We start from the raw sequence: 21,086 nt of genomic DNA, 5'->3' as shown, positions 1-21,086 counted from the left end.
GACTGTGTGTCAATGGAGTGAGTGCGTAGACTGTGTGTGAATGGAGTGAGTGCATTACACTGTGAATGGAGTGAGTGCGTTAGACTGTGTGTGAATGGAGTGTGTGCGTAGACAGTGAATGGAGTGAGTGCGCAGACTGTTTGTGAATGGAGTGAGTGCGTAGACTGTGTGTGAATGGAGTGAGTGCATAGACTGTGTGAATGGAGTGAGTGCGTTAGACGGTGAGTGAATGGAGTGAGTGCGTTAGACTGTGTGAATGGAGTGAGTGTGTTACACTGTGAATGGAGTGAGTGCGTTAGACTGTGTGAATGGAGTGAGTGTGTTACACTGTGAATGGAGTGAGTGCAGACTGTTTGAGAATGGAGTGAGTGCGTTACACTGTGAATGGAGTGAGTGCATAGACTGTGTGAATGGAGTGAGTGCATAGACTGTGTGAATGGAGTGAGTGCAGACTGTGAATGGAGTGAGTGCATTAGACTGTGTGAATGGACTGAGTGCGTAGACTGTGTGTCAATGGAGTGAGTGCATAGACGGTGAGTGAATGGAGTGAGTGCGTAGACTGTGTGAATGGAGTGAGTGCGTTAGACTGTGTGAATGGAGTGAGTGTGTTACACTGTGAATGGAGTGAGTGCAGACTGTTTGAGAATGGAGTGAGTGCGTTACACTGTGAATGGAGTGAGTGCATAGACTGTGTGAATGGAGTGAGTGCATAGACTGTGTGAATGGAGTGAGTGCAGACTGTGAATGGAGTGAGTGCATTAGACTGTGTGAATGGACTGAGTGCGTAGACTGTGTGTCAATGGAGTGAGTGCATAGACGGTGAGTGAATGGAGTGAGTGCGTAGACTGTGTGAATGGAGTGAGTGCGTAGACAGTGAATGGAGTGAGTGCGCAGACTGTTTGTCAATGGAGTGAGTGCATTACACTGTGAATGGAGTGAGTGCGTTAGACTGTGTGTGAATGGAGTGAGTGCGCAGACTGTTTGTGAATGGAGTGAGTGCGTTAGACTGTGTGTCAATGGAGTGAGTGCATTACACTGTGAATGGAGTGAGTGCGTTAGACTGTGTGTGAATGGAGTGAGTGCGCAGACTGTTTGTGAATGGAGTGAGTGCGTTAGACTGTGTGTCAATGGAGTGAGTGCATTACACTGTGAATGGAGTGAGTGCGTTAGACTGTGTGTGAATGGAGTGAGTGCATAGACTGTGTGTCAATGGAGTGAGTGCATTACACTGTGAATGGAGTGAGTGCGTTAGACTGTGTGTGAATGGAGTGAGTGCGCAGACTGTTTGTGAATGGAGTGAGTGCGTTAGACTGTGTGAATGGAGTGAGTGCGTAGACAGTGAATGGAGTGAGTGCGCAGACTGTTTGTGAATGGTTGAGTGCATAGACTGTGTGTCAATGGAGTGAGTGCATTACACTGTGAATGGAGTGAGTGCGTTAGACTGTGTGTGAATGGAGTGAGTGCGTAGACAGTGAATGGAGTGAGTGCGTTAGACTGTGTGTGAATGGAGTGAGTGCATAGACTGTGTGAATGGAGTGAGTGCACAGACTGTGTGTGAATGGAGTGAGTGCGTAGACTGTGTGTGAATGGAGTGAGTGCATAGACTGTGTGTGAATGGAGTGAGTGCGCAGACTGTGTGTGAATGGAGTGAGTGCGCAGACTGTGTGAATGGAGTGAGTGCATAGACTGTGTGAATGGAGTGAGTGCGTTAGACTGTGTGAATGGAGTGAGTGCATTAGACTGTGTGTGAATGGAGTGAGTGCGTTGACTGTGTGAATGGAGTGAGTGCATTAGACTGTGTGTGAATGGAGTGAGTGCGTTGACTGTGTGTGAATGGAGTGAGTGCGTTAGACTGTGTGTGAATGGAGTGAGTGTGTAGACTGTGTGAATGGAGTGAGCGCGTAGACTGTGTGTGAATGGAGTGAGTGCGTTAGACTGTGTGAATGGAGTGAGTGCGATACACTGTGAATGGAGTGAGTGCGTTAGACTGTGTATGATTGGAGTGAGTGCATTAGACTGTGTGTGAATGGAGTGAGTGCATTAGACTGTGTGTGAATGGAGTGAATGCATTAGACTGTGTGTGAATGGAGTGAGTGCGTTAGACTGTGTGAATGGAGTGAGCGCGTAGACTGTGTGTGAATGGAGTGAGTGCGTTAGACTGTGTGTGAATGGAGTGAATGCGTTAGACTGTGTGTGAATGGAGTGAGTGTGTAGACTGTGTGTGAATGGAGTGAGTTCATTAGACTGTGTGTGAATGGAGTGAGTGCGTTAGACTGTGTGTGAATGGAGTGAGTGCGTTAGACTGTGTGTGAATGGAGTGAATGCGTTAGACTGTGTGAATGGAGTGAGCATGTAGACTGTGTGTGAATGGAGTGAGTGCGTTAGACTGTGTGTGAATGGAGTGAGTGTGTTAGACTGTGTGTGAATGGAGTGAGTGCGTTAGACTGTGTGTGAATGGAGTGAATGCGTTAGACTGTGTGAATGGAGTGAGCACGTAGACTGTGTGTGAATGGAGTGAGCGCGTTAGACTGTGTGAATGGAGTGAGTGTGTAGACTGTGTGAATGGAGTGAGTGCGTTCCACTGTGAATGGAGTGAGTCCGTTAGACTGTGTGTGAATGGAGTGAGTGCATTAGACTGCGTGAATGGAGTGAGTGCTTTTGACTGTGTGATTGGAGTGAGCGCGTTAGACTGTGTGAATGGAGTGTGCCTTGTGGACAGGCTGAGGCTCATTACGATGCCTTCCACAGTTGGATATCCTGAGCCTTACAGTCTGGACTTGGACATGAAGAATAGGGAAAGCTCACAGAGGTGACCTGTTCCCCATGCCCCTCCCACCCCCAGTCAGCCCCAGGACGGTGAAATGCTGACAAGAGACTGGTGTTATTTTAATTGTCAAAATAATTAATATAAATTGTACCCATTTTAGTTCTCTTTGCTTGTAGGTTGTTGGTGGTTTCGATGATGTGACATTTATTGCCACTACTAAATGCTCTGAGATGACGATGTGCTTTCTGGATGAAATATTTTAAACAAAATACCACGTGCTTGGCCTATTCAGAGGGCTTTGAAGAATCCATTTTTCCTGTTATCAAGGCACTGATTTCCCTATTTACGAGGCTCACTCAACACGACGAAATCCTGCTGCCTCCTTTGGGATAGGACAGTCCAAACATTCCTGATTTATTTCCAGCTGTGACGGAGCAGCATGAAGGGTTATCTAAAAGGTTCCAATGGGATCTACATACTGAAAACCAAGACAACAACTGTCGGTCGGCTAGAGGCGTCTGACCTGTGTCTGCAGGTGAGCAACGATGTACACTGACGCACTGCGTCACGGCCCCGAGGGGCGAGCAGCTGGGCGGGGTGGCGTTCAACATACTCAAAACCCGGAGAGTGAGCTGGTTTGGCAGCCCTGAGCTGTGTAAGGTAGCCCGTGTCGCAGGTAGCACGCAGGTGGGAAGTGAAGTGATGGGGCTTCACGATGTTCACCCAAATTCATAGACGTTTACAGCATAGGAAGAGGCCATTCAGCCATCGTGTATGTGCTGGTCAACAAAGATCTGACTGCACCAATCCCGTTTTCCAACGCTTGGCCCATAGACCTGGAGAGCAAGTGAATGTCTAAACGCTTCTTCAATATCATTGGAGTTTCTGACTGAACCACCATTTCAGGCAGTGAGTTCCAGGCACCCACCACCCTCCAGGTGGATAATTCTCTTCTCAACTCTCCTCTTAGCCCTCTACCTCTTATCTTAAATCTATGCTCCCCTGTTATTGACCCTCTATTAATGGAAGAAGTGCCTTCCTATCCACCCTATCTGCACCCCTACATAATCTTATTCACCTCTATCAGGTCCCTGCTCAACCATCCTGCTCCAGGGAAAACAGCCCCAGCCTATCCAATCTCTGCTCATAGCTCAGACCCTTCAGCCCAGGCAGCATCCTGGTAAATCTCCTCTGCACCCTCTCCACTACAAACATACCCTGTCATAATATACACCAGTATATCATGGTGCAGACACACACTGATGGACACACAGTGGAGCCAATCAACATACACAACACCGCAGCCAATCACCAGTGAGAGCCACACGCACTATAAAGACGGGACATCAGAGTTCCCGCTCATTCGAGTAGCAGCTAGCTAGGAGCACAGAGCTCACAGCCTGCAACACAGACATTCACCATGTGCTGAGTGCATCGACTGGTTAGGACAAGGCAAAGGTCTTTAGTTGAAGCCGGTACCGTATTTACCCACTGTTCAAGTATGTTTAAATAGTTGACCTTTTAATAAAATAGTGTTGCACTACTTCAAGTGTTGGTGACCTGTATGTGATCCAGAACACCCAACACATCATAATACCAGGCGTGGTTGCATACTAGCACTTCTTAGACCTACCTGCAAGTGGTCTGCCTTCCGCCAGCATTTTGTCATTCTGCAACATGGACAACATCAGCCCCCCCGCCGTCGCTCCGCATCGCTGGCAACCTCGGGGCCAAATGGAAGATTTTCAAACAGCGCTTCCAGCTCTTCCTCAAAGCCACGGCAGAGAGGACGCCTCGGACACCAGAGAGATTGCTCTTCTCCTCTCCACGGCCGGGGACCATGCCATCCATATTTTCAACTCTCTCACCTTTGCAGATGACAAATACAAGACAAAGTTCAAGACGGTTCTCCTCAAATTTGACACTCACTGCAGCGTAGAGGTGAATGAAAGTTTTTGAACGCTACGTGTTCCAGCAGCGTTTGCAGGGTAAGGATGAACCTTTCCATTCCTTTCTCACGCAGCTCCGCATCCTTTTGCAATCTTGCAGCTACGGGCCCACCTCCGACTCCATGATACGTGACCAGATCGTTTTCAGTGTTCAGTCGGACCCCCTACGTCAGCAGCTCCTCAAAGTAAAGCAACTCACCCTAGCGACCGCCATCGAGACCTGTGTCCTACATGAAAATGCCACCAGTCGGTACTCCCATATACAAGCAGCTGAAACGGCACGGCAAGGTCCCCACGAGGCGGAACGGATCCAAGTGATTGAGCACCTCCAGGACCTCAGCCTGGATGAGGGCAGCCATTTCGCGCGCTTTTCGCGGACCCCCGCACTTGTACGCACCAAATGAGGTGACGGCGACATGGAGGAACATAATGTGCAAGCGCGCACCACACATGACCGTACCGGGCATGCGCGGTGGCGCAGCGAACGTGCTGATGTCATGACATGCGGCAACTGTGGCTTCGCCCATTTAAAGCGGCAATGCCCCTCAAAATCTCGACAATGCCTACGATGTGGAAGACTTGGCCACTATGCTGCCTGCTGTCGAGCAGCTCAGCCTTCCAATTCATATCGCTTCAGCTAGCCTCGCAGGAATGTTCGGGCAATTCAACCCACGGTCACCGAGTCCGATTCCGACCTCCCACACAACAGGACCCGAAGGCGCCCTTTCGAGTCGGTGTCGTAATGAAAAACAGGGTGTCCCCGAAGCAAAGACACCAGCCGCTGTCGGTATACAGCATCGATCCAGACGATGAGTAGTGTGCCACCCTGACGGTCAACCGGTCCCAAATACAATTCCGCCTGGACACTGGTGCCTCCGCCAATCTCATGGCGTGGTCTGCTTTCCAAATCCTTTGTGTCAAACCAACCATTCTCCCATCAGCCTGCCAGCTATAGGACTACAATGGCAACATCATTCCTGCTACCGGCTCATGCCAACTTGAAGTGACGCACAAGTCACGAAAAGCCATCCTTCCTTTCGAGATTGTGGGCTCCTCGAAGGACTCTCTGCTTGGCGCACAGGCGTGCAAATTGCTAAACCTCGTTCAAAGAGTTCACTCTCTCTCTCCTGATGACACGTCTGCCTTCCAGGATGCTGTCTGTCATCGACCAGCACCCCAATGTCTTAGAAGGCATGCCATATACTTACAATATCCTACTCAAACAGAACGCCACGCCTGTGGTGCATGCACCTCGCAGAGTCCCAGCACCCCTCAAGGACCGCCTCAAGCAGCAGCTGTAGGACCCCCAAGACCAAGGAATGATCTCCAGAGTTACGGAACCAACCGACTGGGTCAGTTCCATGGTGTGCGTAAAGAAGCCTTCCGGCGAGCTCAGAATCTGCATTGATCCAAAGGATCTGAATCGCAGCATAATGAGGGAGCATTACCCAATCCCCAAGCGCGAAGAGATCACATGCGAGATGGCTCGGGCCAAAGCTCTTCACCAAACTTGACACCTCAAAGATTCTGGCAAATTCAACTAGACAGATCCAGCAGGAAACTGTGTACCTTTAACAACCCTTTTGGCAGATATTGTTACAACAGGATGCCGTTTGGGATCATATTGGCGTCAGAAGTATTCCACAGGATCATGGAACAAATGATGGAAGGCATTGAAGGTGTTTGCGTCTATGTCGACGACATAATCATTTGGTCCACCACCCCGCAGGAGCATATCAGTCGCCTCCAGCGTGTGTTCAAACGCATACGGGAGCAGGGCCTACACCTCAACAGAGCCAAATGCTCCTTCGGCCAGACGGAACTCAAGTTCCTAGGGGACCACATCTCCCAGTTGGGTGTGCGGCCGGATGCGGACAAGGTGGCTGCCATCACAGCCATGAAAAAGGCAGAGGACAAGAAGGCGGTCCTCCGATTTCTGGGCATGGTCAACTTCCTAGGGAAGTTCATCCCTAACCTCACCTCTCATACCACAGCTCTCAGGAACCTGGTCAGGAAGACTTCCAATGGCTTCCTGCCCACGAGAGCAAATGGACAGAACTTAAAACCAAACTTACCACGGCCCTGGTATTGGCCTTTTTTGATCCAGCGAAAGAGACAAATATTTCGACCGATGCCAGCCAATCTGGCATTGGGGCAGTGCTCCTGCAACGCGATGAGGCCTCATCATGGGCCCCCGTTGCATATGCGTCACGCACCATGACCCCCATGGAACAGTGCTACGCGCAGATAGAAAAGGAGTGCCTGGGCCTGTTGACCGGTGTCGGCAAATTTCATGATTATGTGTACGGCCTTCCCCAATTCACCGTCTAGACCGACCATCGCCCGCTGATCAATATAATACAAAAAGACTTGAACGACATGATGCCTCGCCTCCAGCGCATTCTGCTCAAACTCCGGCGATATGACTTCCAGCTCGTATACACCCCGGGCAAAGACCTCATCATTGCCGACGCTCTGTCCAGGGCAGTCAACACCCCGTGTGACCCAGCAGGATTCGTCTGCCAGGTTGACGCCCATGTGGCCTTCGTGGCCTCCAATCTACCGGCCACGGATGAACGCCTCGTCCAAATTCGCCACGAGACTGCGGCTGACCCCCTGCTGCAGTGTGTCATGCACCACCTAACAGGCGGGTGGCTCAAGGGCCAATGCCCGCAGTTCTACAACATCAGCGACAATCTGGCGCTAGTCGATGGTGTCCTCCTGAAGCTGGACCGCATTGTTATCCCGCACAGCATGCGCCAGCTCGTCTTGGAACAGCTACACGAGGGCCATCTTGGCGTGGAGAAGTGCCGCCGACGGGCCCGTGAGGCAGTGTCCTGGCCCGGCATCAATGACGACATCGCCAACACAGTGCTCAACTGCCCCACCTGTCAGCGGTTCCAGCCGGCCCAACCACGTGAGACCCTACAGCCCCATGAGTTGGTCACGTCCCCTTGGTCCAAGGTCGGCATCGACCTGGTCCACGCGCTGGGCAGGGACTATGTTCTGATTGTAGACTATTTTTCAAACTACCCGGAGGTGGTACGCTTGCACTACATCACATCGTCTGCAGTCATCCGTGCCTGTAAGGACACCTTTGCTCATCACGGCATCCCACTCACTGTGATGTCGGACAATGGCCCCTGCTTCGCAAGCCAGGAATGGTCCAACTTTGCCAGGAGGTACAACTTTGTGCATGTGACATTCCAATCCAATGGAAAAGCGGAGAAGGGCGACCACATAGTCAAACGGCTCCTCTGCAAGACTACCGATGCGGGATCCGACTTCTACCTCGCCCTGCTGGCCTATCGCTCGGCCTCACTGTCCACTGGCCTGTCGCCAGCCCAGCTGCTCATGGGTCGCACCCTGAGGACGACGGTGCCGTCCATTCACGTCCCAGACCTCGACCACGTTCCGGTCCTTCAACGAATGCAACTGTCTCGTGCACAGCACAAGGCGGCTCATGACTCCCGTGCAGCTGATCTCCCTGCTCTGGCTCCAGATGACAACGTCCGCATCCATCTTCCGGATGGTGGCTGGTCTGCAACTGCTGTGGTTCTTCGGCAGGTGGCTCCCCGCTCGTTCCTGGTTCGTCTACCGGATGGTTCCATTCTGCGCCGTAATCGGCGTGCCCTTCGTCTCGTTCCACGCTCGCTACGTGATCCTCCGCCAGTGCCACGCCCTCCTGTTGTCCCTGACCTGGACTGTGCAGAGATTCCGGTTCCTCTGCATCCTCCTCACTCTGACGCAGTCCAGCCCGCTCCTCAGCCGGTGGCTCCTGACCCACCCTGGAGGCGGTCAACCAGAATTCGTCGCCCACCTCAGAGACTTAATTTGTGAACTTTGCACTAATGGACTCTCTGGTCTGTTCTGTTCTTCCATTTAATCGTTCAAGTGGTTTGTATATAGTGTTCATCTTGTTATTCTTGTGACACACGGTTTTTCTGCACCAGGCACCTTCCCATGTAAATAGTTTAGTTTTATGTACATTGTCCTGTAAATATTTCTCGCACACGTAGTCAGCAACATTCACCACACACTAATTATTGTCACGCAGGCACATTTTTTTATATAAAAGGGGGGGATGTCATAATATACAGCAGTATATCATGGTGCAGACACACACTGATGGGCACACAGTGGAACCAATCAACATACACAACACCGCAGCCAATCACCAGTGAGAGCACACGCACTATAAAGACAGGGGGCATCAGAGTTCCCGCTCATTCGAGTAGCAGCTAGCTAGGAGCACAGAGCTCACAGCCTGCAACACAGACATTCACCATGTGCTGAGTGCATCAACTGGTTAGGACAAGGCAAAGGTCTTTAGTTAAAGCTGGGATCGTATTTACCCACAGTTCAAGTATGTTTAAATAGTTGACCTTTTAATAAAATAGTGTTGCACTACTTCAAGTGTTGGTGACCTGTATGTGATCCAGAACACCCAACACATCACACCCTTCCTATAATGGGGTGAGCAGAACTGCACACAGTACTCCAACAAATTGGCCAAACGCAGGGGAATTTTTAGGTCTCCCACTATTTAACATTCCTGCTTTTGTTTTCTCTTTTATAAATTTAGAGTACCCAGTTATTTTTTTCCCAATGAAGGGCCAATTTAGCGTGGCCAATCCAACTGCCCTGCGCATCTTTTAAGGGGGTGAGACCCACGCAGACACTGGGAGAATGTGCAAACTCCACCACGGACAGTGACCCGGGGCCGGGATCCAACCCGGGTCCTTGGCGCCGTGAGACAGCAGTGCTAACCACTGCGCCACCGCGCCGCCTCAGAATTCCTGCTATCTGGCCATGAGCAGTGTTGAAAATTGGAATCGGACGGTAGAAGTGTTTTCCAGAAGTGTTGGGGTTGAGAATAAGGCATTTGAGAGCTGATCATTCCATCTGATTCACAATACGCGGTGCGACAGCCATTGATCTATTCTGCAGCCTCTTTCTATCATCACAATGAACAACATTATCGGCAGGTTGTCTGTTGTACATGGAGAGTTGTGGCCACATTGACTCTGGCCTGCTCCCTCCTCCTACAATGGTTTTGGTACAGCCACTGCCACTCCCTCTGCCCATCACCCCCTGGCAAGGCCCAAAGCTTGTTTCTCGGCCTATACTGATTGAGCTATTCTCAGCCAGGGGAGCCATGATCGTATTGAATGGGCTCAAAGGGCCAAATGGCTCACTCTTCCTGCTTATTGCCTTCTTTCTGCCGTAAACGACATTTAAATAAATGCACTTTATCATTGACTATTTCTCTTTCAGAATGCAGGGATTGAAGATCGCCACGCTCTGATCGAGCTGAGCGACCAGGAGAACTGTTTTGTGCTCCAGGACCTGAACTCTTCCGAGGGAACTTTTGTGAATGACTGTCGTATCCAGAACGCAGCGGTGCGACTGGCGCCAGGGGACGTGCTAGGCTTTGGGGTCGGGGGTGACACGTACGAGCTGATGGTGGAGACTGTTCCTTCGGTGAGTGGGGGCACCCAGAAAAAAGGCACGGGGCAGGATTCTCCGACACTCCGCGCCAGAATCGCGCTCGGCACGGGGGCGGAGAATAACCCAAAATAGGCTCCCACACCAGCTCGCGATTCTCCGGCGACACCCGCAGTGGTCCCCGCAGCGATTCTCCGTGCTCGGTAGGCCGAGTGCCCGCCGGGTCCCGCCAGCGTGGTTCACATGTGGTCCCACCCGGCGGGACCTCGGCGTTCTGGCTGCAGGGGGCATCTGTGGAGGCCCCCCGCGGGGGATCCTACTCTTGTTGGGGGGGGGGGCCACGGTGGCCGTGCCGCGATCAGCGGGCGTGCTCATTCCGGGAGGGGGGGGGCACCGCCATGTTGCGGGGGGGCCGGCACGTAGCCGGCCACCGCATGCATGCGCGGCAGCGCAGTCTGTACAGCAGGGTCCCGCCGGCAGCCAGAGCTGCGGGACGCACACCGGGGCCCTGCTGGCCCCCTTGAGGACGGGGAATCACCCCGGTCTTTCTAGGAAAAAGTCCGGAGTGATTCCTGCCCGTTTTCCGGCGGGCATGGGGACTTAGTCCCCAGAAGGGAGAATTCCGCTCCCGCTGTTTTTGGAAGGGCAGCATAATTGCTGCCCTTGAGAGAGTAGCTCGCGTTGGGAGTGCAGGCCACTGCTCTACTGTAGCGCTCACGCCTCTGAGTCAGAAGGTTGTGGGTTCAAGCCCCACTTCAAAATCCGAGCGGACTCCCCCAGGCAGCACTGGGGGAGTGCTGCACTGGTGGTGTTGCCATGTTTCAGGGGAGGCGTCAAACCCAGGTTCTGTCTGCTCGATTAGGCAGATGTGAGAGGTGACGAGGCATTATTTCAGAGTATGGGGGCCGGTTTAGCTCACAGTTAGTTTGTGATGCAGATTTCATGTTAGCAAATCAAGAAGTTGAACTACTTGCACAGCTTTCTCCTTTTTCAAATCGTCTAACTAACCAGGAAATGGTAGTTCCCCGGAACTCTACCCAGGCTGACATCAGCTAACACACGCAGCGAGGTTTGGACATCCTGCAGCTATGATTGTGTCTGGCAGTTTCTCCACACCAGCTCATCTTAACAGAAAGGCACTCGGCAGGAAGAGAACCAAAAGTTTGTCGCAAAACTCAAAATGGCCACTCTCGTTGACCTCAAACCTTTTGTCATTCAACATCTCCTGCCCACTGACTGATCCCAGACTTTCCCTTCTCTTCTTCTTCCCATCCTCCCCTCTTTTGCCTGCTCAAAACCTATTTCATTTTGAACTCTTCCCATTTCTGATGAAATGTCACCCAATTGATGGGCCGAATGGCTGTGTTCAGCTGTGTATTGACTCTTTTAAGCCCTGAAACGTTAACTTTGTGCCTCACTGATAAATGCTGCCAGACCTGTTGAGTATTTCTGGCATTTTTCTGTTTCCATTCTAAATTACCTAAATGATTTTGTATTTAGAAAAAAATAGTATTTTGACAGAATGATAATTTTTTTTGATGGGAGGCTTGCCACCATTGGCCGCATCACCTTTTGATTTGGGGAGCTGGACATTGGCCTAGAATTTCCACCCCCTAATTAGCAGCGACCTCCATTGAACAATGCTGCGATGCCTCCAGTGGTTTGCTGGAGCAATTACAAACTGATCCCATTCTCGCCCCACAGTCCCTGGATCGTCTTCTGCCTCAAGTTGTTTTATCCATTTTTTTTCCTGTAAAATGGTGCCTCAGCTGCTCCCTCTGGCAAAGCGTTCCATTCCCCTCTGCGTAACGAAATTCTTCTAACCTCACATTCTCCTTTCTCGCACTTGGAGAACATTTTAAAATGATAACCACCCTTATCACCGATTCCCAGCCAGGGGAAATGGTCTGTCCCTATTCATTCTGTCATAACCATTTTGTATCATTTAAAAACATCAATTAAATTTTCCCTTGGCCATCTCAGCTCCATCTGAAATAGCCCCAGGGTAGTAAGTCTTCCCTAACAACAGTAATCTCCATCAGTATGTGCAACTATACACAATGTTCTTAACTGTGTCCTAAAAAGCGTTTGCACAATTTAATTACTACTTCCGTACCCTCTGACCCAATCCCAAAATGCCATGTGCTTTCTTACGGCTGCATCTACCTACACGCAAATATACAGGGATTTTTGTTTTTGAACCAAAGGTATCTCCGTTCCTTCTAACCCTTTAAGGATTGTGTATATCCCGTGAAATCCTGACTCTGTCCCCTCCTGTAAAAAGCCCAAAGGTTAACCAATTCTTCCCTAATGATGGAGAGGGTGAGGTTCAGTGTCATGTGAGAGTGCCTTTAAGAAATGGGTGTTTATAAATGGGTGTGTATATAAATATCTGTAGTGAGAGGACCTTTAAGAAATGGGTATTTATTACTGCAGTGATGTCAGAGAATGGGTGGAGCTGGGCTGTCTGTCAGCTTTTTACTTTTGCTTTAGGCTTTTTGCTGCAGGGTGGGTTTGGTTTCATTTTAATTTTGGAGAAGCTGCAATCACATCAGGATGTGTGTGAATCTCTGCAAGCTTATGAATGTCCATTTGCTGATTTCAACGTGGTAACTGTTCTCAGTAGTGAATTTAAACCTGAGGTGCTTCTGTTAAAAGGTTTTGCTTTAAGTCTTATGGATGTTATAAGGATAGCTCAAGGATTACTTAGTGTTGTATTCTTTGGGGGTTGTATTTGAATTGATGGGTGCTAAGATGTTCACTGTATGTTTTAAAAAGGTTAACTTGAGAGTTCATAGAATAAACATTGTTTTGCTTTAACAAATACTGTTAGATGTCTGCTGTACCACACCTGTAGAGTGGGATGTGTGCTCCCCATACCACAATGTATTAAAAGTTGTGGGTCAGGTGAACTCCATGGTACACTTTGGGGTTCTCTAAACCCTGGCCCATAACATCAGAACCCTCTTCTCTGCTCTCCGTGCAACTCGGGAATGTTTCCTATGTAACCGCAATTAGGCACAGATTCCAGGTTCTTCTGACAAGGGCGCTCCCCTCTTGATTTATACCCTACCTTGGAGTATGCACATTTTATTGTTTTAATAGCTTTACTAATAGTTGCTCGACCTTGGATAGACATGTTGAGGAAAGGGTTACAGGCTGCTAAAAATGCCAACGCTGTCTGTATAATTCTGATGAGGTTTTACCAGTCTGAACATTGCTTTCTTCCTCTTCTCCCCCCCCCCCCCCCCCCCCCTCCCCCTTCAGGTGTTCTGCCCTCCAGTCGGTCAGCGGTCAGTATGGCCTGGGCACCTTCAGCTCATCGAGGACTCCAGGCACTGCCCTTGCCCTGTGGCAGCCTCCCAGCTTCCGGCCCTGTCCACTCAGAGCTCCACAAGTGCACCAAACGGATGGATCCAAGGAGGCAGTGCGACGGTTCCCCACCCACCCCTGAGAAAGCGGGCAGCGAGCGCAGGCAACAGGCGGGTGACCGGCAGCTACCCCAGTGACATCAGCAGCAGCCCGCCCACTGCCAGACGAGGTACCAGTACTAAAATAACAGCAAAATACCGCAGACTCTGGAAAGATGAAATAAAAAGAGGGAAATTGCTGGATTAACTCAGCAGGTCTGGTGAGGGAGGAACAAAGTTAACATTTCGGATCTAACTGACCCTTCTACAGAACTAATTAGTACAAGTATAATTGAAAATGGGCATTGTAACTGATACAGTCACATCCTGTCAACACCGATTGGGAACATTGGCGCTGTGCCCTGGTTGCCATGTACCCCAGCACTCAGTGCTTGGTGTCTTTATTTGCTAAAAATATCCAAAGATTGTTCTGAAACCAGGGCCCACGAGGCAGTAGATGTTGTATTTATTACAGGACAAGCTTTTTGGAGAGGAAGTTCAGCAACTGTAAAACAGTGGGCGGAATTTATTGGAAAGATTTCTAAGTGCATTTGTGACAGGTTTTGTAGGGAGTTTCCTGTCGGCTCTGCTGGCGAGTTCCCCACCGCTATCGAACAGCGCTTAGTCACTTTTTTGGGCCCTGGGGCGTTTCTCACCAGTTTAGCCCACACTGAGCTGAACTCAGAAATCAGGCCGCCATTATGAAAGGGTGGCCCGAACTCTAAGAGAGCTTGTGGGCCCTCCCCACACATGGGCAATGTCACCCCCCCCACACACACGTGGGCACTACCCCACACAGCCCCGTCAAGTGAGGACACCCGCTATTATGGGGTCCCCCGGGGTCCTCCCTTTTCAGGATCACCAGTGCCATGGTGCCTGCGTTCCAGGGGGAGGGTCAGGGAGCCACCCTGTACTATCCCTGGCCACCAAAGGGCCTCCGATGGTGGGAGAGCCCCGGGTGCCATTCCACCTGGTCCACGTTTGTATGGACCAGTACTGAACGGCGCCTGGCTGCAGCCTCTCTGGGGAGGCTGGTAGATCCGAGGAGGCTGGCATATCCCAGGTAAGCTCACCTAACTAGGTTTAAAACCTACTTAGGTGCGCGCCATTTGGTTACACACCTTTTGGCCGCGATTCTGATTTTGGTGCCTCGCGGAACATGTATCTCGCGAGGGGTAAAGGCTGCTCGGAAGCATGCGGGGGAGGCCTCTCCCGGAATGTACCTGCCGTCCCGCGCTCTCACTCGAGCAACACGTGGCCGGTAGATTGCGCCCAGTTTCTCTCTGCTGTTGCATGTGGATTCCAAGTTATAGCGTTTGTAACAGCACAGAAAGAGGCCCTTCGGCCCAACGTGTCTGTGCTGGACATCAAACACTAATCTATTCTAATGCACAGTCGCACGCACTGTCGTTTCACAGCACCAGGATCCCAGGTTCGATCCCCGGCTTGGGTTACTGTCTGTACGGAGTCTGCACGCTCTCCCCGTGTCTGAGTGGGTTTCCTCTGGGTGCTCCGGTTTCCTCCTACAAGTCCCAAAAGACATGCTGTTAGGTAATTTGGACATTCTGAATTCTCCCTCTGTGTACCCGAACAGGCGCCGGAATGTGGCGACTAGGGGATTTTCACAGGTAACTTCATTGCAGTGTTAATGTAAGCCTACTTGTGACAATAATAAATTATTATTGTTATTATTTCTAGCACTTGGTCTGTAACCTTGTCTGCTGTGGCATTTCAAGTGCTAATCTAAATGCTTCTTAAGTGTTGTTTGAGTTCCTGCCTCTACCACACTTTCAGGAAGTGAGTTCCAGTTTCCCAACACCCTTTGGGTGTGAGGGTTGTGTGAGGGTTTTTCCTCATCCCCTCTAGATCTCCTGCCCCTTACCTTAAATCTATGCCCTCTGGTTATTGACCCGTCTACTAAGGGGAACTGTTTCTTACTATCCTCCCTAGCTATGTCCCTCATCATTTTGTACACCTCAATCAGGTTTCCCCCCTCAGCCTCTCTGTATAGCGAATACGCTCCAGTCCAGGGAACATCTTGGTGGATCTCCTCTGCAATCTCTCTCTAGTGTGTGGTGACTTCTGTTCTTGCTGGCATTGTATAAAGGGGACGGATCATTCGACAGAACATGACGGCCAGCGTGTGGTAGGACTGCTCTTTCCTCGCAGCAGTGTCCTCTGAGCCAATTGCACAATTGGTCAGGGGGAATTTAACGCTGCATTGTCAGCTACAGCTACTGCATGAAGATTGTTTTCCTCGAGCAGCTAATATTCGGCAAAAATAAATGTGATGTGAATACAAGGCACTGTTTGATTAACTGGGCTCGTGTCTTTCCCTCCCTCAGCTCATCAATGCCACCAAAGACCGTTCATCCAACTCACAGCTGTCTGTGGAATCTTACTGTGCAGCAGTTGCAATGTCACTGGTCTAGTAAATCAAAGATGCAGGGGGCATGTGGAATTTGAACTCAATGAATAAATAAATCTGGAATATAAAACTGGTTTTGTGTCAGTAATAGTGAACAACGAACCATTCTCAATTGTCGTAAAAACCCACCAGGTTCACTAATTTCCTTTCACAGAAGGAAGGAGAGTTTCACAGCACAGAAAGAGGCCCTTCGGCCCATTGTGTCTGCCAGCCATCAAGCACCTATCCACTCTCATCCCATTTTCCAGCACTTGTCCACAGCCTTGTATGCTATGACATTTCAAGTGCTCATCTAAATGTTGTGAGGGTTCCCGCCTCTACCACCCTTTCATGCAGTGAGTTCCAGATTCCACAAAAGAAAACGTATTTTTTCAAATCCCCTCTAAATCTTCTGCCACTTACTGTAAAGCTTTAAAATTTCATGGTCATCATCAGGCTTTTAATTCCAGATTTTTATTGAATACAAATTTCACCATCTGTTGTTGCAGGATTCGAATCCATGTACCTCGAGCATGGCCCTGCATTACTAGTACAGTGACATTACCACTACTTAAACATCATCCTTAACTGACCTGGCCTACATGTGACTCCAGAATCCCAGCAACTGCCCTCTAAAATAGCCTAAGATGCCATTCAGTTGGAGTGGCACGGTGGCTCACTGCTGCCTCACGGCGCTGAGGTCCCAGGTTCGATCCCGGCCCCGGGTCACTGTCCGTGTGGAGGTTGCACATTCTCTCCGTGTCTGCGTGGGTCTCGCCCCCACAACCCAAAGATGTACCGGGTTGGTGGATTGGCCACATTAAATTGCCCCTTAATTGGAATTTTTAAATAAAAAGAAGCCATTCAGTTTAAGGATAATTTGGGATTGGCAACAAATGCTGGTTTTGCCAAAGACAGCCATATCCCGTGAAAGACCTTTAAAAAATTGTGCTGGATTTTCCCACATGGCAACACAACAATTGTGAAACATTTTGACAGCTTTCAGCAGATGTTACTATAAGGTGGTGTGTGAAATATCTTCATCACAAAATGATGGCACGGAAAGAGACATTCAGCCCATCGTGCTGGTACTAGCTCCTTGACTGGAACTACTCCAGTTATTGTGAATGGCGCTCTTGTTATTTTATAGTCGAGCATGATATCCATCTTGGGCACCGCAGCAGCTGCCACGCCTCCCCTGACTGTGATGAGATGAATGACCGACCATCTGTTTTGAGGACGTGCGTTAGTTAAGGTGGGAGAACTCCTCCACAACCCAAAGATGTGCAGGGTAGGTGGATTGGCCACGTTAGCGTGCCCCTTAATTGGATTTTTTTTTTTTTTTTCAAAGATGGGAGAAGTTGTTCTGCTTCAAAGTGGACTTGAGAAAGCCGGGGCCTGACCCATCAGAGGGAAGCTCAGAACATGCAGTATTTCCCTAGTGTGTCCTTGATTATACATCAAGCCCTAGACTAGAACATGAATTGATACCATTGGGCAAAAGATACTGAAACTCTCCCCTCTGACACTGGCATTCTGCACATCCCTTGCACACTGAGCCCCGCTGATGATGTGACACTGGGCGTCCGCTTGCCTCTTGCTCCACCATTGACAGCCACTCCTCAGGCATGATGCCACTATGGCTCATCCTTCTCCACCTGCCCACCTCCTTCTTCTCCAAAGGCTCCACTTCAGCTTCTCCTTTGTTTTCCGATCACAACCTCTCTTTTCTCCTCCCTTTCTGCCGCCATACTCGACGCCTATTCTTTCCTCTTTATTTTGAGGCAACGTGGGGTGCATTTGCAAGCAGGGAACAATACAAAAGTGCTGTTGTTGTTTGTGGGGATGCCGATGACGTTTTTACCCTCTCGTTACCAGGAGCCTGGACTAACACCCCAGGTCGATCTGTGGGGAATGGGGTTCCTGTAACTACCCCTCAGACACTGGAAATACTCTTGCATGAGAAGGTGAGATATGTCTGCCATTCCTGCTCAAACAATTAACACTAACTGTCCAACTGTCCATTATATCAAGGTTAATTAGTCATTGGTTAATTTTCTTACTCCTTACTGGTTCAGTGTTTAAGCCTCTTATGTTTTTACTCATTGCAGTGTCGTCGTCCCCCACCCCCTTCACTTTGGGTATGAGTCTGTGAAAGGCCCAATATAAATCCAGGTCTTTCTATTTTACCTTCCCTCTGAACTGGTCACAGATTCCCATTGACTTCAGTTTTGCCAGGGCTCCTTGATGCGAGGTGGCACACTGGCACAGTGGTTAGCACTGCTGCCTCACAGCGCCAGGGACCCGAATTCAATTCCAGCCTTGGGTGGCTGTCTGTGTGGAGTTTGCACATTCTCCCCGTGTCTGTGTGGGCTTCCTCCAGATGCTCTGATTTCTTCCCACAGTCTAAAGATGTGCAGATTCGGTGAATTGGCTATGCTAACTTGCTTCTTAGGGATGTGCGGGTTTAGTGGGTTTACGAGGTTGCAGTGTTAGGGTGGGAGCCTGGTTAGGGTGCCCTTTCAGAGGGCCGGCGCAGGCCCGTTGGGCTGAATTGCCTCCTTCTGCACTAGCGGGATTCTATTAAAAAAAAACCTTGTTTGAGTTGATCCAGTTGTGTCAAGGCTTTCTAACAATTGGTTGTGCTTCTTTTGGGCTAACCAAATAAATCCAATCAGCAAATTGAGGGATATATTGAAAGGCATCCCCTATAAATGCATACTGCACCAAAGTAAACAGAATCTCAAAGAAAACTTAAAGGGGTCGATAAAACGCCCCGGCCCCCATTGTGCCCACCGGGCATGGGAGGCTCAATTGCACTGGAGGACTCCCGGCAGCGAACATAGCTACAGAATAGTGACAGTCGGGAAGGATGACTCCCTTGACCGCCCATAGCCTGGGCCTATTAATGGCCAGCTTGGCCAGGTCCATGAGGACCTTCACACTGGGTGCCCAAAGACCAGGAGCCTGGGGCTGAAGTGAAACCAAAGAGAAAGCAACAGATCTTTCAGAAAACGAAGCAATTGGTTGTGTTCGTGTGTGCTCTGTCATCAATTGCAGGAACATCAAATCCTCAGGATGGGGGACGAAATCAGCCGCCTAATTATTATTGAAAGTGAATCCAAGCGTAAAGACTCCATCGTTATCAACCTGTGCAATGAGGTTGCTGCCTTAAGACAACGATTATCTCAGGCGAATTCCAGCCAAAGCGATGTGGAAATCACGCAGCAATTAGTAACATTAGGCAGTGACATTGATGCCAAACAGGAGCAAATTGAAAAGCTGAAAAATGAGGTACGGCACTTTCACTTTTTTGACTATTGCGCTCACTCTTGTGTGGTGTATTTTGAGTGAATCCGGGCGAAATCTGGGCTTGCTGCCTTGCGTGCAAAAATTGGCGTCATTGGTGCATTTGGATATCAGATGTAATTAATATGATCCAGAGCTAGGTTTTGACACCAAATTCATTTGACTTGTTTAAATGCAGATGTTAAACTCCTGCAGTGACCTGAGTTCACTTTCCCAGGATCCTGAAGCAACACCTGGGAACAATTTAAAGCAAAAAATTCACATTAAATGCTCATATTGAGGTTGACAAAGTCGTCTTGTCCCATAGAATCCCTACAATGCAGAAGGAGGCCATTCGGCCCATTAAGTCTGCACCCACCCTCCAAAAGGGCACCCTACCTAGGCCCAGTCCCCCACCCTATCTCTGTAACCCCACCTAACCTATGCATCTTTGGATTGTGGGAAGAAACCGGAGCACCCAGAGAAGACCCACAGAGATAGAACATAAAGTGCAGAAGGAGGCCATTCAGCCCATCAAGTCTGCACCGACCCACTTAAGCTCTCACTTCCACCCCATCCCCCTAACCCAATAACCCCTCCTAACCTTTTTGATCACTGAGGAAATTTATCATGGCCAATCCACCTAACCTGCACATCTTTGGATTGTGGGAGGAAACCGGAGCACCCGGAGGAAAGCCACGCAGACACAGGGAGAACATGCAGACTCCGCACAGACAGTGACCCAGCAGGGAATCGAACCTGGGACCCTGGCGCTGTGAAGCCACAGTGCTATCCACTTGTGTTACCGTGCTGCCCAAAGATGCAGGGAGAACGTGCAAACTCCACACAGACAGTCACCCAAGGCTGGAATTGAACTCAGGTCCCTGGTGCTGTGAGGCAACGTTGCTAACCAGTTCTTGTTTTCAGCTTTTAAAAATATTAATAATTTGCAATGCCACCTCCTCATCTGCCAGACATGCCCTTCCCGAATGAAATAGGAGCAGGAGCAGGCCATTTGGCCCCTCGAGCCTGCTCTGCACTGAATAAGATCATGGCTGATCTGACTGGGGCCTTGAATCCACTTTTCTGCCTGCCCGCCCTCCCCACTTCCCCATTACCCGTGGCTCCCTTGTCTACCAAAACCTGTCTAACTCGGCCCTAAATGTATGACCCATGACTCACCTTCCAGTTGCTCACTGGGGAAAAGAATTCCAAACTCTAATGACCCTCTTGAGAGAAGAATTTCCACCTCATCTCCAGCTTAAACAGAAGACCTCTTATTTTTAAACTCTCTTCTAGTTCTAGGTTCCCCCACAAAAGGAAACATCAACTCAGCCCCCCCCCCCCGGGACAAGAATTCTGTGTGACTCATTCTTCTAAACGCCATCGGGTTTACGCCCAATCTGCTTAACATTTCCTCACAAGACAACCCCTTCATCCCGGGAATCGGCCTAGTGGACCTTCTCTGAACTGCTTCCAATGCAAATATGTCTCCCTTTACATAAGGTGACCAAAGTTGTACACGGTGCTCCAGATGTGGTCTCATCAATGCCCTTCGCACTTGTAGCAAGACTTCTCTCCTTTCATACTGCATCTCTCTTGCAATAAAGGGGTGGCATGGCGGCACAGTGGTTAGCACTGCTGCCTCAGAGCGCCAGGGACCCGGGTTCAATTCCGGCTTTGGGGGACTGAGTGGAGTTTGCGCTTCCTCCCCGTGACTGCGTGGATCTCCTCCAGGTGCTCCGGTTTCCTCCCACAGTCCAAAGATGTGCAGGTTGGGTGGGTTGGCCATTCTAAATTGTCCCTCAGCGTCCAGA

The 21,086-nt window shown here is 49.9% G+C and overlaps 1 protein-coding gene across 3 annotated transcripts in view; it reads left to right on the top strand.

Moving 5' to 3' along the window:
* LOC140392767 (forkhead-associated domain-containing protein 1-like) overlaps window positions 1-21,086 on the top strand; it is a 279,760-nt gene that overhangs the window by 43,997 nt on the left and 214,677 nt on the right. For all 3 annotated transcript variants that reach the window (XM_072478384.1, XM_072478383.1, XM_072478385.1), the window contains exons 2-6: window positions 2,944-3,302; window positions 9,994-10,200; window positions 13,432-13,705; window positions 17,860-17,948; window positions 19,042-19,275. In XM_072478384.1, coding sequence (XP_072334485.1) covers window positions 3,207-3,302; window positions 9,994-10,200; window positions 13,432-13,705; window positions 17,860-17,948; window positions 19,042-19,275 — 900 coding nt within the window. In that variant the 5' untranslated portion in view covers window positions 2,944-3,206. The remainder of the gene's footprint in view (window positions 1-2,943; window positions 3,303-9,993; window positions 10,201-13,431; window positions 13,706-17,859; window positions 17,949-19,041; window positions 19,276-21,086) is intronic.

The sequence above is a fragment of the Scyliorhinus torazame genome, chromosome 16 (genome assembly GCF_047496885.1).
Source record: "Scyliorhinus torazame isolate Kashiwa2021f chromosome 16, sScyTor2.1, whole genome shotgun sequence".
Classification (NCBI taxonomy): Eukaryota; Metazoa; Chordata; class Chondrichthyes; order Carcharhiniformes; family Scyliorhinidae; genus Scyliorhinus; species Scyliorhinus torazame.
Note: the sequence above shows the minus strand (reverse complement) of the source record. Positions and strands in the feature narration are given on the sequence as shown.